General features: G+C 40.3%; 1 protein-coding gene and 1 non-coding gene across 4 annotated transcripts in view; both read right to left on the bottom strand.

The window, feature by feature from the left end:
- Window positions 1-16,995, bottom strand: part of Apoo (apolipoprotein O) — a 55,106-nt gene extending 38,111 nt beyond the window's left edge. The window contains exons 1-2 of one of the 3 annotated variants that reach the window (XM_074064382.1): window positions 16,828-16,995; window positions 10,708-10,961 (exon numbers count right to left, since the gene is read on the bottom strand). Coding sequence is in view for 1 of the 3 variants with exons in the window: in XM_074064381.1 (XP_073920482.1) it covers window positions 16,828-16,836 (9 nt within the window). In the remaining 2 variants the exon portion in view is untranslated. The remainder of the gene's footprint in view (window positions 1-10,707; window positions 10,962-16,827) is intronic. The other 2 variants (XM_074064383.1, XM_074064381.1) reach the window with 2 other exon arrangements.
- LOC141420139 (small nucleolar RNA SNORA38) lies at window positions 12,572-12,702 on the bottom strand. The gene has a single exon (XR_012444825.1). It is a non-coding gene; the product is annotated as a small nucleolar RNA SNORA38 (small nucleolar RNA).
- Window positions 16,996-17,009: the final 14 nt, after the last annotated feature.

The following is a 17,009-nucleotide window of genomic DNA, read 5'->3' as shown; positions in this document are numbered from 1 at the left end:
GTGCTTGCCTAGCATGTGTGAGGCCCTGGAGAGAGGGAGAGGAAGGAAGGAAAGGAGAGAGAGAGAGAGGGAGGGAGGGAGGGAGGAAGGAAGGAAGACACTTCCCAGGTGTGGGTGATAATCACAAAAAAAGCTGTGGCTTTTATCTCCTTTTCTCTCGCCAGCACTCCTGTGGAGCTGCCTTGTGAGACATGAGACAAAGGTGCCTTGTCTCCATGAGGGATTCCAACCGATTATGGTACAAACAGACTGAATATGTGTTCTGAGAAGTGGGACCTCCCCTGAACCTTTGCAATGGGGACTGGAACCTCTAGACGGTATGTACCCATGGCCTGAGTGCTCCCCGTCCCACATGACAGTCCTTGAGAACCCTTATTTGCTGGGCTCACTCCTGTCTCAGGGCAGATACTTGGCATAGAAAATAAGTCCACGTGCACCTTCCAAGAACTGATTAGATATGCTCTACTTTGGATTAGGTGAGTCTAGCTTGCTAGATCAAAGTCTAACCTACTCTGTTAAGGGCTGCATCTTCAGAGAATGTGAAGTTACAGGCCAGATCCAATGGATCCAAAGGCTGTTTCTTCAGATCCAGGCCCTCTGAACTATATCCTTCAGTTACTAGATGCCTCTCCTAGAATTCAGCTGATTGGGGGATCTCAAAGTAAGAAACCCAGTGTGTTGCTTGTCTGAGGTTTTGAATATAGGTATAAGACCCACAGTCACGAGGAAAACCAAACTTTGGCTCAGACAAAGGTGAGTTGGCAACCCTCAGCTTTGCAAACCTCAGAAGTGTCGCTAAGTTTCCTGGCCCATGTGGCTCTTTCTTTCTGACGTGATTCAATTCCCCATCAAGATATCACCCTAGAAAAGTACATTCTCTACCCTGGAACTTCTCTTTCAACATGTGTTTTACACAGCCCAAATGGGGCTTGACAATGGAAACTAAGGAACGGGCAGGCATTGGTTAGATGGTGCCCCAAAAAGTGCTGTAAAGGGGTAGGCTGCCTCATCTCAAAGGCATTCATTTGCTTCTCTTTCTCTCTCCAGTAAAGCTTGCCAAGAACTAATGATTGCAAGACAGTCTGGTCAGGTAAGCAGGATTGCATATGAATAACAATTAAAAGATGTCAAGTAGACTTTCACATCAAAAACAAATATTTATTACACACTCTTACAGAGCTTCCAGAAAGCTTATGAGTTTACCCCAAAAAAAAATCTCACACAATTACTATTTTCATTTTGTTGGTACTGGAATTTGAACTCAGGGCTTCACATTTGCAAGGCAGGCGCTCCACTGCTTCAGCCATGCCTCCAGCCCAGACAATTACTATTTTAAAAAGACTCAAGCATAAGATTGAGTTTATCTGTCAGCACCAGCATCAAGGGCAGATTCCTGGAAAGTAAGCAAAGATATGAATCTGGTAAGGCTGCAAACGCTCACTTCTGGGTACCCGGAAGGCTAAATTGTTTTTGTTTTGCAGGTTAAAATGACACTGTCCAGAAATCTGCAGCCCAGGGACCACATTCTGATTATGCTCAGTAAAATTTTTTAAAGACAAACAAAAACCTCAAGCTAAACAAGATGCTCCCAGAATTACTCAGACACTCTCGTGTCATGAGTGACAGGGGTCAAATTCCTGACTACTTGCTTTCTTTTTCAACTCTACAGAGCATCCAGTGCATAGTGTCTCCCATTTTAAAGAAGGGCAACCCTCTATCCTCCCACAATTATAAACCCATTATCTTAGTAGACTTTTCATTTAAAGTATGTACCAGTTTCCTTTTCAATCACAGGCCTCTGTGGGCCTGTGTACACAAGAGGTTTCAGAATCACCTGGGGAATGTTTTAAAAGCACAGATTCCAGCACCTTCCCCCAGAGTGTCTGCCTTAATAAATCTAAGAGGAACCCAAGAATCTATTCCCACCATAAGCCAAGTCTAGAAAACCACCATTCCACAAGCAGATGCTTAGGAAACAGGTATTCAAGTTAAGTTGGTATAAATACTCAAACATACTTATTTTTAAGAACATTTTAAAGAACAAAATAAAAATCATCCAAAACATAAAAAGAAACAGAGTAACTGGCCACCCACTGGAGAAGTTATAGGATTTGTTTACATTCAAGAAAATCTCGCAGCTAGGTGTGGTGGCTCACACCTGCAATCCTAGCTACTTGAGGTTGAGATTGGGAGGATCACAGTTCCAGGCCAGCCTGGGCAAATTGTTCACAAGACCTCATCCCCAAAATAACCAGAGCAAAATGGACTGGAGGTGTGGCTCAAGTGATAGAGTGCCTGCATTGTAAATACAAAGCCCTGAGTTCAAACCCCAGTCCCACCAGAAAAAAAACCTCTCCAATCGTAAACCAAACACAATTAAAACATTCCACTCTTTATTCCCTCTCTAGTAACTACCTTAACCTCCTACCTCCCTCTGCATCTTAAAAAGACTTGATGGGCTAGAGATATATCTCAGCAGTAGAGTGCTTACCTGCCATGCACAAGGCTCTGAGTTCAATACCCAGAGCTGTAGGGATGGGGGTGGAGGAAAAATCAGAGGGTAAAATAGTGGAAGAGCTAGGTTATGGCTCAAGTGGTAGAGCTCCTGCCTAGCAAGTGCAAGGCCCTGAGTTCAAACTTCAGTACCTCCAAAAAAAAAAAGGCAAAATAGAGGATACCTTTAGCAAGCTGAGAAATATTAGCATGTTCAGTTTGTAAAAGTTCCCTTATGATCTGCACATTTTCCTGTATATCTCTATTTCAACACAAAGATAAACTAGTTTGTTTTCTTGACTTTATAGCCTCCTCCCTTCACTGCTCAAAAGCACTCAAAATTATTTCCCAACGCCACCAATGACCTCTCGGTTGCTAAGCCCCACTGGATAGCTGTCATTTTGGTTGTACCCTGAAACTGGTGGCCACCCTCCTCAAATTCCTTGGCTTCTAGAATTCTACTCTACCCCCGCCTCCATTCTGCAAGATTTCTTCTAGGGACTCTTTAACTCTCCTTTCAGGATTTCTCTTCCTCTGCTCAGCCTTTGAAGGCTAATAGAACACTTTCCTCTTGTCACTCCAGGTAGGTTCATTTCATTGAAATGTAGGTCATTATCTCCCACATGCATAACTGATTCTCAAATCAGAATCTCCAGCCCTGGCCTCTCTAAAGCCTCGGCTTGTATATCCAACTCCCTGATGGACACCTAAACTGGGCTTTTCAACTGCTACCTCAAACAGGACATATCCAACACTGACTGTTTTAAAGTGATTATATAATATAATATTAGATATGGTACCACTTTTGGAGCTTATTTGTCTAAAAAAAACCTATTTATCTCTGAGATTCTCTACCATGTTTAATGGTCCCACAAGCCACATGAAGGATACCATCAAAACAACTTTTTCATGAAACAATGAAAATAGATTTCAAAAACAGTAAGATGTGCTTCCTGCCTCCAACGTGCAATAAGGTGAATAAACAAATTATTATACTACTCATGATATGTATACTAACAGACAAGGGACAGGAGTGACATAAGGATGATTTTCAACACATTACAATCTTTTCAGCTACACCCATGAGTACTTATCTTGACATAGAACAATATGTGATTCCTTAATGGCTGCTCCTATAATATCAAATCATTTCTCAACCAAGAAGTTCATTTTTAGTAACAAGGTCAGATGGGTTTTTAATGATCATCTAGGAAAAAAATTGGTTTCAAAAAATTACATAAGCTGCCAGGTGCTAGTGGCTCACACCCGTAATCCTAGCTACTTAGGAGGCAGAGATCAGGAAGATTGCAGTTTAAAGCCAGCCCAGGCAAAGAGTTCTCAATATTCTATCTCAAAAAAAAAAAAGCATCACAAAAAAGGGCTGGTGGAGTGGCTCAAGGTGTAGGCCCTGAGTTTGAACCCCAGTACCATAAATAAAAACTGCATAAACAAATCTAATTCTTCATTTTATTTGTTTTTTAATTTTTGAGACAGGGTCTAACTATGTATCCCAGACTGGCTTTGAACTCAGATGCTCCTGCCTCTACCTCTTGAGTGCTGGGATTACAGGCATGTACCACCACACCCAGATCTCATGCTTTACTTATTGCATTGAAGCTATTATATAACTTAGCTGTCTGTCGTATAACCTGTACATTAAAATGCACAGCTCTTTCTAAAGCTGTTGCGTGAGATCATTTTTAAATCTCTGTGGAAAATAAATGTACTCAGGAACTTTCTAAAAATAAATTCCATGTAAAATTAGATATTCCTATATTTACAGGAAAGGTTTATAACCATACTTCTTTCTTTTCCAAATGCTACAATGCTTCTTTAATCTTCAACCTTTTCTGCAGTAATTTTTCCATTTTGAAAGCATTTTTCATTTGAAACAAAACATTTTTAGGGTTGGTACACTGCTTGCTCCATCCTCAGCACCACAAAAAAAACATTTTTTCCACTCTTCAGGTGGGAAAAATCTTCAGGAGGTAAAAATCTGAAATGGATTTTTTAAAAAGGTATCTGAAAACTGACAATACATGAGGTTAATACTGTTCTAAGCAACTAACATAAAACAAAAAATAAACTGAAAGAATTTAGGTTAAAACAAAATGATGGGGGGAGGGGCCCAAATAATGTATAAACATGTAAGTAAATGCAAAAATGCTAATAAATAAATAAAATCGAATTGAAAAAATAAAAATAAATGATGAAAATAATCAACAATTTTGTGCAAATTAGGCTACACTGGTGTCCCAAGGAATACCTTAATGTGTTGTAAATTGAATTTTAAAAATAAAAAACAGCTCCTGGCCAGTTAGCTCAGTTGGTTAGAGCATGGTACTAATAATAAAAATAAAAAACATTTCAAGTGAATCCAAAATTCTTGAAACACCAAAATAGATACTACCCTCCCCCATAATGAGTACTCAGTAGGTACTCATTTTTTTTTGTTGGGACTGGGGTTTGAACTCAGGGCTTCATGCTTGCAAAGCAGGCATTCTACCACTTGAGCCATGCCTCCAGTCCATTTTGCTCTGGCCATTTTAGAGATGAGGTCTTTATTTGCCCAGGCTGGCTCTAAACTATGATCCTCCTAATCTCAGTCTCCCAAGTAGCTATGATTACAGGTGTGAGCCACTGACACCCTGCAGGTACCCACATTTTATACAGCTTCCCTTCGACCTTCCTAGGGATGGAACCCAGTGCCTCATGCAAATATGTGCATGCAAATATGTGAGTACTCTACCACTGAGCTGTACCCCGTAAAAACAAAGCAGGCTTTTCTTTCTATGGAGAGCTACACATGCAACACAGCAGAGGCTTTCTCTGAGGAAGGGGTCACAAGAAGTAGACAATAGTAGTCTGTACTATTTTGACTTTTTACAAGGAAAAAGTATTACAGTGCTGCTTATAAATTTTTAAAAGTAGCCAGGCGCCAGTGGCTCACACCTATAATCCTAGCTACTCAGGAGGCAGAGATCAGGAGGATCGTGGTTCAAGACCAGCATGGACAAAAGAGTTTTTGAGACCCTCTTTCAAAAATACTCAACACCAAAAAAGGTGCTGGTGGAGTGGGTCAAGTGGTAGAGCACCTGCCTAGCAAGTATGAGGCCCTGAGTTCAAACTCCAGTATGACAAAAAAAGGTATTTTTCAGAGAAGTAACCTTGACAAATCATATATAGTCAGAATTTAGTACAATCACTTTTTTTGTCGTACTGAGGTTTGAACTCAGGACTTGGTGCTTACAAGACAGGTGCTCTACCACTTGAGCCACACCTCCAGCCTACTGTAACCATTTGTCTAGCAAATTAATAAGTGAAATTTACTTTCAATATGTAATCATGGCTTCCATTTCAAATACCTTCAGATCAAATTTTAAGCCTACAAGAAAACCAGTTTCAGTATATTTAAAATAAGAACAAAAAAGCATATTAGAAAATGATATTTATGTTTTTAAAAGGGGAAAAGGAGATTGATTCATGGTATGATTCCATTAAATTTTTTTAACCTACACACCAAGGATATATTTAAGTACACTCAGAAATCAGTCTGAAAAGATGTTACTAGTGGTTATCTATGATGGTGGTCTTAAAGGTGATTTTTTTGTTATTATATGTATTTCCTTAAGTTTTTATAATGAATATTGATTTGTTTTATAATATGCAAAGAACAAAAATAGCTGGCTTCTCAGGATATTCTAAAGAATGTGCCACAAAAGGCTGAGCATGGTGGCACAGTTCAGGAGGATCACAGAGGTCATCCCAGGCAAAAAATTAGCAAGACCCCATCTTGAGCAACAAATTGGGCATGGTATACATATCTGTAATACCAACTACGCAGGAAACATAAGTAGGAGGATCACAGTCCAAGGTCGGCCCAGGCAAAAAGAGTGAGACCCTATCTGAAAAATAATTATAGCAAAAAAGGGCTGGGGGGTGTGGCTCAAGTGGTAGAGCACCTGCCTAGCAAGCGAATGGCCCTCAGTTCAAACAAATCCCATTACCACAAAAAAAAAGAATATGCTACAAAGTATGAAGATAATTCCAAATAAAGAGGGGTAAAATGTTTTGATCGGTAATGATATTTTTGAATAAAAATATTGATCAGTGATAGGCTGTTTTGATAGGCACTCATTTAGATATATAAATTTTATCAACAATAATAGAAACCACAATCATTTCAATCTGATTCAGAGTAAAGAGGATTTTAAAGTCAATATATTTTTGAGACTGGCCTCAAACTTGCAATCCTTCTGTCTCCTGCCTGAAAGCCAGTATTTTAAGAGTTCATACTTTAAACAAGAAAATCTGTCTTCTGACTATGACAAACAGAACTATTTTATGAAACTCAATTCTGTAATTTTGTAATAGAATAATTGATATTCCCTAGTTCTTTCTCTTTCACTGTAAACAGACTATAACCCAAAAAGATAAGCAAAGAAAAAAATTGAACCTGTTTTCAAGATTAACATTATTTTTTTTCTCACAGAAAACCAAGTTCTATTTTATCCTTTAGAAGACAGAATTCACCAAAAAAATTAGGCCAACAGGCTGGTGGAGTGGCTCAAGTGGTACAGCACCTGCCTAGCAAGTATGAGGCCCTCAGTTCCAACCCCAGTGCCACCAAAAAAAAAAATTAGGCTAACAAAACAAAGAAAATATATCTTATCTGTTAACTGTTTCATTTTCTATTCTCTAAAAATAGCTATCAAATTTTGTAAAATTCACGTATAAAAAAAATAACAAACTTGTGTGATAAACAGGAAAGAAACCTCAGGGCCAAAGAGCGAGATAATTACTCATTTAGGCAGATTTTGAGTCATCCAGTTTAGCAGAACTGGTTTCACAGAGTTGGAACACAGATGATACATAATTTATCAGATACCAAACTTATTTTTAACTTCCTTATCCAGACAGAAATTGTTGCACAATGAAAACGTCAATGTATGTTTTTTTCCCTCTCCTGGAATGGCATCCTAAGATCCACTCAATCTTTTCTGAGCTAAAGAAATATAGGGAGGAAAAAATTGTAGGGGACACTTACTTACTTCAAGCCTTGCTTTTCAAACGAACCTCTGTTTTCAACAAACTAAAAAAATGAACATTATTTAACAGGAAGAGCTACTTTGTCAAGGTAAAATATATCTAGACCCAGCTTTCATTTTCTAATAGACCACCATCTGAACTCTGAAGAAAACTGACTTCAACCTCATCTTGGCTATTCATACGCCTTTTGTTCTTTAGGGAAAAGAAAACTGAAATTCCTGACAAAAAAAATCATATGCAAGACTCAATTCAGCTGATGACAATCTGAATCTGTAGTTGAAATCTCTGTAAAAAATAAGGAATGAAAACAAGAAAAACAAATATTTGGATTATACACAGCAACTTCCACAGAGCTCCCAAACAGTGTGGTTCTACAAACAGGATCAAAATTAGTATTTGTCAAGTGACGTAAGCTACCAACGGACAATCGGAGAGACCTGCCCGGCTTTTCACATTGCTTTGTGCCTACTTCCTCACCCATTTAACCTTTGTCACGTTACACACGTGAATCAGGCCCCCCCCACCAAGTGCGAAAGCAGACTCGTTTCAGCTAGCAGAGGTAAACAAGCTGCTATTTCACAAGGACTGACGTGTGTGGAACGAGGAAAAAGAAAAAAGGAACTTTTTCACTTTCGTATATCCTATTTTAAAAGACCGTTCAAAGGAATGAGTATACATATCTGAGAAAGAATCTACTGGGCATTCCTTCCAGCTAAAGCAACGAACATGCATTTGCAAACCTCCTACGAGCTTCAAGGGGGCTCCTCGTCCTCACAGAACCAAGCAAAGGAACCCATAAGTGGTAGCCAGTGTGGGCTTTAAGTAAAATATACCGCGCTGCTTCAAAGAGTCAGCAAGAAGTCTGAAGACTTAAAGAGCCTTTAAAACAAAATTAACTCAAAATACAATTATACTATCAATAAAGCTGTATCATAAAAACACAGCTTAATATTCAAAGTTATAGACCTCCAGCATATTGAAAGCTGTATGACCCTTGCTCTGAACTCTTGCTTCTCCAAGACACTGTACAACAAACACAAATTTTAAAAGCTACCACATCAAGAAATTGGCACTGGCTAGGCACTGGTGGCTCACACCTGTAATTCTAGCTATTCGGGAAGCAAAGATCAGGAGGAATGAAGTTCAAGGTCAGCCCAGGCCCCCTAGAAAAAAGAAAAAAAGAGAGACCCTATCTCAAAAATACCCAACACAAAAAGGGTTGGTGGAGTGGCTCAAGTATAAAGTACCTGCCTAGCAGGTGTGAGGCCCTGAGTTCAAACTCCAGTACCACCAGAAAAAGGGGAAAAACTCTTTGGCACTTTTTTGTCATATTATAGTCAACTTTAAACTTTTTGAAACAGATATGTATTTTGCTATAGAGATTTCTTATGTATTTAGTTACTTGCAGTACTTTTATTAGTATATATTAATTGCATAAAATAGGTTTCATTATGACACATTCATACATATGTATAACGCACTTTGATCATATTCATTCTCCATACCCTCTCTTGTCCCCTGTGCCCCCTTCCACTGGTCCCCTTTCTCTTCCCAAATAGCCCTCCTTCCACTTTCATGTCTTTTTTTTAAAATCTAGATTCACTTGATATGAAATCTAGAAAACACCTGATGTTTGTCTTTCTGAGTCTGGCTTATTTAGTTCAACATGATTATCTCCAGTTCCATCCATTTTCCTGCAAATTGCATTAATTTCATTTTTCTTTATGGTTGTGCATGTAGACATTTTCTTTAACCATTCATCAGCTGATGGATACCTAGGCTAATTCCATAACTTGGCTATTGTGAATAGTGTTGGAATTACTTGCAGTAATTGTAATTGTACTATACAAATATCATCAAAGTTCATTTCTTAGACTGTAAGAAGTTACATTCTGGTCTGGAAAGGATATGGGTGTGGAACACACATATAGATCATAAATTATGGTTTTATGTCATAATAGTCTACAAACATTAACAGGCCTCACAGCTAATTTCACTTATCAAAAAGTCTAGTAAATTATCTACTTTTCTCCTCCATTTTGTTTCTGATCTCCCCATTCTTTTTGCTTGCTTTTGTGGGAGCTTTTTTTTGTCTTTTGCTTTTCTTTTGTCTTTTCTTTTTAATAATTTGTTTGCTTTTTGATTTCCCCATTCTTTTAAAGCATCACTAAATGCATCTACTTCCTTCTCCTCTAGTGCTAGTTGCAACAGGGAGGCTTATTTGCATTTTAGAAGGTAGGCTGAAAAGTGCTATAGTGTCCCAAGCAGAATTCACTTCCCAATAAGATGTGAATTCATCCAAGTGTGATCCACTTTTTATAGTCCTAGGTCCAGGGTGCAACCATAAATCACTTTAAAGATGGATGTGATGCAGGAGAGATGGAAAACACCTCACATATAATGCTTCATCTTACATGTCACCTCATGTGAACCTCCCAACAACCCTGTGAGACATGGAGGGGGAAATGACTATCCTCATAGTACCGTCAAAAGCTGTGTGTGGTGGTACGCATCTGTAATCCCAGCTACTTGGGAGGCATCGGCAGGAGGATCAAGAGTTCAAGGCTAGCCTGGCAAACTTACTGAGCCCCTATCTCAAAAAATAAAAACAAAAACAAAAGAGCTGGGGCTGTAGCTCAAGTGGTAGAGAGCTTACTTAGGATACTCAGGGTGCTGGGAAAAAAAAATAAAAAGAAACCTAGTGAAGGTCACTCAGCCAGAAACCAGAAACAAAACACTTAGAATCTGAGCTTTCAGACTGCAGCCAAAGCTGCAGGGCAGCTTTGTGATCTATGTTTTTATGATCTATGTTTAAATTCTTTGAAGGGTATGAAAGGAAAAAAACAACTAATTCTACACATAAAAATGTGTTTATGAAAGTACAAATGTGCTCGCTATAATTCCTCAAGACTTCCCTCAAAGATGCTTAAATTGTAAGGGGAAAAAAGATCTCTGCTTTCAAAATACGTAGCATTTAAAATAATATCAAGTATAAAAGTCAGAGTGTTCTTCCAATTTAAGGAAGATTTTCCTTTCCCATTTGGCATTGTAATTTTCTCCTCAGTTTGTACTAGTAACATGGCAAGAAAATTAGTTTCAGAAAGAAAGACAAGCAATATAGGCATTAAACCAAGCTGCAAAGAATGTGAGGTAATAGTGACTTACAGCTGTTTACTGCAGCTCCTTTGGTGGTATGCTCTGAGCACAGGTCAAATCATTGCTCTTCAGGAAGGAAGTGACTCAGACCAGCTTTCACTAGGCCACCTTCTGGCTCCAGAGGCCTTGGTCAGCAGGAAACCAGCTCAGGATTTCCCAATCAGCAGCCCACGTGTTCCTCAGGAGAACTCCATACCCTTGGTGTCTTTGCCAAGGGATCACCACTTCTAGATGTCCACAGACACCATTTAAATAAGCCAAACCTGTTCAATAAAAACTATTACTTTCCCCAAGCTCAGCCTTCCCCCACTTCTTTATCTTAATGAATAGGTCTAAAGACAACTCAATTTTCTAAGCCAAAAACCTAGGTAGGATCCTTGAATCTCCTCTGCCACCTCTGATTAACTACTAAGTTTTGAAATAAAAAAATATTTTTGGGGACTGTGCATCATCATTAACACAACCTCGGCAGCGCCTACAAGATGCCATCTAAAACTAACTGATAGCTCACATGTCCTCAGCCCTTACTTTGTGCCAACCACAGTTCTAAACTTTGCATATGAGTAAATTTAACCTACACAATTTGAGGTTGGTGTGAGTTTTATCCTTGTTTTACAGACAAGACAACAGATAAAGAGAACTGTAGTACTTCTCTCCCAATAACATGGAGAAGTTCAAGCTTTTAACCTTGTGCTGAATTCTCTTACTTCTTTGTCCTTGCATGTTTTTTTTTTCCTCTGCTTAAAGGACCTTGTCTGCCTAGCTTCAAAGGTCAGCACAAGCATACTCTCTTCTATAAAGTCTACTGACGCCCCCTACTGGTGTTCTTCCTTCTAAGTTTAGTAGTTCTTAAGGTTAGAGGAATGGTCCAAAAACTTGACTATATTCCACCCTTAGAGAGTCTGATGTCATGGGTCTGGGATCCAGACTAGACATCCAGACTTTTAAAAGCTTCCCAGGTGACTCAAACAAGCAAGGTTGAGACCCACTGCACTGTAATGCACTTATATCTATATTGATAACATCTGGTTTTTTTTTTTTCAGCCTAGAGGTTCCTGAACCCCACCTAAAAAAGTAAATCAGAACTATGCTCAGGGCCCTGGAAGCTAATTATGTCCTTGAATAATTCTGATTCCTGCCCAGATTTTGGAACTCTCTTCTAGATAAGAACCAGTCATTTCACTTGTACTCATCAAGGTACCCAGTCCATAGTTGGCCAGTGGTAAAATCTGTGAAATGAATAAAATCTAGCCACATACATCTGGGGAAACTTGCAGCAGCACAAGGAAAAGCTGCTTCCTACAATGGACTGCAAATAACTGGTTAAGTTTTTCAAATGTGTTTTTTAATCCATGAATGCCCCCTACTGGTCTGAGAATGAATAACTAAATCAAAACAATTACAGTTAAAATATTTTAATTAAATATGCATATAACTAGTTACTCAACACCTATACTATCAACTCCTCTGTCCTCCAGCCCTAGTTGCCCCAAGCTGTTAACTCCCAAAGCCAGAGCAACCCTACCATTTGCTGTATCCCCACTGAGCAGAAACCTGTGGTAGTAATGTTCTCAAGCAGAGCTCTCTCAAAGCCTCTGGCTTGTTTTGTTCCTTGGTCAGTGCCTCTTTCAAATCCTACCATGCTCATAAAGTAATCTGTCTCAAAAATACAAGAAACATTCACTTCCAATCTGACTCAATTCTTAGGTAGTCAAAGTGTGATGGGGGACTGGAGGTGTGGATCAAGCAGTAGAGTGCCTTGCTTTGCGACCATGAAGCCCTGAGTTCAAACCCCAGTCCTACCAAAAAGAAAAAAAAAACAGTGTGATGGTTGAGCAACAGCACTGGAATCTGGATTTTTTTTTCATTGCTTCTGTGTGGCATGGTTGATCTTGAGCCTGCGGGGAGCAAGCTGGCCCCAGATTTCTCCAAATCCACATTTCTTTGCCTCCAATTCTTATGTATCCAAAGACAGCAAACCAAAGACAAGCCTTGGTAGGAGGGTGGAATCTAGATTTTTAACAAGAGTCACATGCATATTAAAGTTTGACAGCACTGGCTCTCAAATACTAGACCAAACAACACCATTTTATGACAAATACTTGGTACCATTTTTGCTATCCTATAGTAAAACTCATCATCCACTGATACACATTAGTCCAAAACACAGTATCAGCATGCTACTTGATAATAACATAAAGGTGACAAAAGGAGAGATTTACAAGAATTACAGTTCAGTATATACATGTTCAGCACAACTAAACTAAAGACATAAAGAACAACCCCCCCCCCAAATTTCCAAAACATAACCTAAGCGATGCTACCATTCAGCTGAGAGCCAGTGGTCTCCAATTAATCCCACCCTTCTTTTCCTTCCATCTCACAGAAAGAAGTCAGGTCACCCTCCCCACTCCCTGCTTTAGTAAAGCTAAGGAATTCTCTCTTGTGAAAGCTCTCTTCTTGGGCTGGAGGTGTGACTCAAAGTGGTAGAGCACCTGCCTAGCAAACACAAAGCCCTGAGTTCAAACCCCAGTACTGCACAAAAAAAGAAAGAAATGTACTTTTGCTGGGGATTTTGGCTCAAGTGGTAGAATGCCTGCCTAGAAAGCACAGGGCCCCAAGTTCAAACCCCAGTACCACCAAGAAAAAAAAAAACTCCCTTGACCCCAACACTGCCAAATCTCAAACAAGTCTAAAAAAATCTCCATCCAACATTTCCTTCTCATTACCATATTCTCTCCTCTTGACAGCAAACTTTGGATCCATTTACTTATCTCTGAGTCATCAACCTATGGTAAATAGGTAAATCTACATGTATCAGGATCATGAGTACTTTCCTAAGTGTCCAAATCAATGAACACTTGTTCAAACCCATCTAATTTTCTCACTGACATGGACACTGGTGGTTGCAGATCCAGTCTCCACTGGCCCATCTTCCTTCCTAAAACAACTCCACTGTGTTCAGGAATTCATTCCTCTTCCATGTGATTAAGGTAAAGTGATCCAGTTTGGCCTAAGCCAATCAGAGCATGGCATTTCCCTAGTAACTATTGGATCAGGGGTAGATAACTGACCCAAGTTGGTCCAATCAGACCTAAATGAAGAATATAATCAAAGCGTGGGAGTTTCATCCTCTCTCCTTCTTTTGCTCTAGTGAATGAGAAAGTGTGTTACTGGCAGGTATCCTTGTAACCATAGGGAAACCAACATTACCATAGAGAGCCAAAGGCCAGGTCCTTGATGGCACTGTTGATCCACTGAACCAATGAGCCCAGAGTCCATCCTTCCTCTGAACTTTGTGAGATAATTTTCATTACTATTTAAGAAAATGAGTTTTCCCTGTGAAAGCATCCTAATGTAGTCTGACCACCTTTTCCTCCCTTGGTTTTCTTTTTTTCCCCTTCTTTTTCTCCCCTATCCCATGATGCTGGGAATCAAACCCAGGGGCTCTTGCAAGTACTCTACCACTGACTTACATCCCCTGCCACTTATCCTTTGATTTGCTAAACCTCATTCTTTTCTACTTTTCAAAAGTTCTCCAGTCCTGGCCTCCCTTCTTCCTTCACCTACTCCTAACATTTTGGTGTCCTCCAAGGTTTGTTGTGATCCTTTTATATTCAAAGTACAAGTTCACCTGGAATGATTTCAGCTCAAGGTAGCTTTCCCTTAACACATCAAACTGAGTTACCAGCACTTCCTTTAATGGAGTACCACTGCTGATGTACCCCCAGGCTCATCCACCTGATGAATTCCTACTATATTTCAGAACTAAATTTAAATGTCCTCTCTGTGAAGCCTTCTCTGAAGTCCTTAGAGGTCTCCTGCCTCTTTTGTGACATAAACCTCTTTGGTGAGCCCTATGGATCCCTTCTCAAAATAATGCTTCTAATTGCATAAAATAACAATTATATTAAAATAATAAGTATATTTTTAAAACCCAAACTTCTGATGCAGTAATTTACACTTTTTTTTGGGGGGGGGGAGACTGGGATTTGAACTCAGGGCCTCATGCTGCCTAGGTAAGCTCTCTATGGCTTGAGTCACTTTGTCAGCCCTTATGCTTCTTTATTAGCCTATAAAATAAAAAGATCTAGCCAGGCGCTGATGGTTCATGCCTATAATCCTAGCTACTTGAGAGACTGAGATTGTGGGAGGAATCACGGTTTCAGGCCAGTCCGGACAAATAGTTTCCCAGACCTCATCTCCAAAATAAGCAGAGCAAACTAAACTGGAGGTGTGGCTCAAGTGGCAGAGCAACTGTTTTCAAACCCCAGTCCTACCAAAAAAATAAATTAAAATTAAATAAATAAAAAGATCTAGCAGTGGGCCTTATAACTTCCCTAATTTTGAAATAGTGGTGAGCATAAATGGTATTTTGAGATCTGTAACAACATGATATGAAAATGCCTATGACTTGCATTGGTACTGTCACTTCTATTGGTGACACGTATTGCTAATACTACTGTGATTTCTTGCTGTAGAAGCTTGTTAATGTCCCCCCAATTAACCACATCTCTTCATATCCATGACCCTTTATACTCAGTCCCCTACTATATCAACTATATAGATTTGGCTTGCCATCAGTAAATGTAACGCAGATAAGTGCATGTGCCCTGGTACCTGCCCTCCCGGAATCCAGTAACCACGTGAAGAAGCCCAAGCTAGGCGTATGGAGGGTGCAAAGCCCCCTACATGGGAATGAGGCCACCTTTCAGTCAAGACACCAGCTGAGTTCAGCCACTGAGGGACAACAACATAACTGCCCAACCAACTCACAGAGGGTGAGATAATATTACTGTTTTATGACAATGGTTTGCAATGATTCGTTACCCACATTCATAACTGAAGGAAATGTTTAATTTCAGTTGGAGATTGATGAAATATCAAGATTTTCCCCTAAAAGTTTAGGGATCCCCCTGAGCTCTATCTACAGACCCTTTAAAGGGCCCCGATGTTAAGGACCCCTGGTCAGAGTAAGTAGATTCAGCCATAGCCATACTACATAATTGGTACCCAAACAGGTAAACTGATCAGAGCACATCTTCATCCTGGTAACCCTAAAACACTGCTGCACTACTGGCACATAATAGGTGTTCAACACAAACTTGATCAAATGAATGCAAGCTGCAAACAACCTGTGTTTCTGACTGAACTGTGAGCTGCCTGAAAACAAATAAAAACAAATACTTACATGGTTCTTCTATATGCCAAAGCCTTTTCCAAGGATTTTACATATACCAACTTACTCCTTCTAACAACCCTTTAACATGGGAGTTATCGCCTAATTTCACCAATAGGAAAATAGGCAAAGAGAGGTTAAGTGACTTACCTAAGGTCACTAGAGCTAGAAAGTGGCAATACCAGGATTGGAAGGTCATGATCTGATTTTGTAGCCCTTACAATGTGCCCAATGAAACTCTTAAATAATAGTACAATTTTGAGATTCCATTAGCACTATTTTATGGATTTTTTGAAGACTCAATTTTGTAGATTTCTAGTAGTCTGAAATTTTCCTTTTTATGACTGAAAATAATTCCTTTTTTGAAAGTAAAATGATGGCTTTATGTTAAAATGCAGGTTTTTGAAACAGTCTTCACTGTAAAAGTCGATTTGTTTCGATGGACACGAGTTCAAAAACCGTAAGGTGGTCGACTGGCTCCAGCCACCCCAACTATGCAGCCATTCCCATGCCAGCCTCTCCTACACCCTTCTGCAGCTACTCGGAAGGTGACCCTCCCCCACCCACATTCCAGGTTCTGAAACCAGACCCTGCCAAGCAACCAAAGCCATGAACCCTCAATATCCTGAGCTGGCCTCACCCACGATCCCAAAAGGGCACCAGCCAGGGAGGTGGGTTCTTTGGAGGAAGGCACTTTAACTTTTCAAAGTGTTTTATTCACGAAACCACGACCCCAAGGACCGTCGGGGTGTCACGCCTCCGCCCGGCAACTCTCGCCCGAAGCAGACCGGTGAATGAACCGCGGGGCCGGGACGCAGCAGACCCGGAGGCGGGAACGGCCTTGGGGCGAGCCAGGCCTGGTCCCCGGAGAGGACCCACGAGAGTGTGGGGAGGGCTTCGGGTGGCCGGGAGGGGGCGATGACAGCTGTGACCCAGCTCCACGTTCTCACCTTGAACATGTCGCTGGCAGCGGCGGTTCCGGCAGGGTCACCCCGGCCTCGGCCCCGCCCACTGTAGAAAGGCGACTACGGAGGCCCGGTAGGGCCCTGATTCTCTCGACTGCTAGCTGGCTGCGGTGCGGATGACGGCGGTACAGCCGACTCAATGCAGCAAAGTCTTACTTCAGGCAACC

The sequence above is a fragment of the Castor canadensis genome, chromosome X (assembly GCF_047511655.1).
Source record: "Castor canadensis chromosome X, mCasCan1.hap1v2, whole genome shotgun sequence".
Taxonomy (NCBI): Eukaryota; Metazoa; Chordata; class Mammalia; order Rodentia; family Castoridae; genus Castor; species Castor canadensis.
The sequence above is the reverse complement of the archived record's forward strand: the minus strand, read 5'-3'. Positions and strand labels throughout refer to the sequence as shown.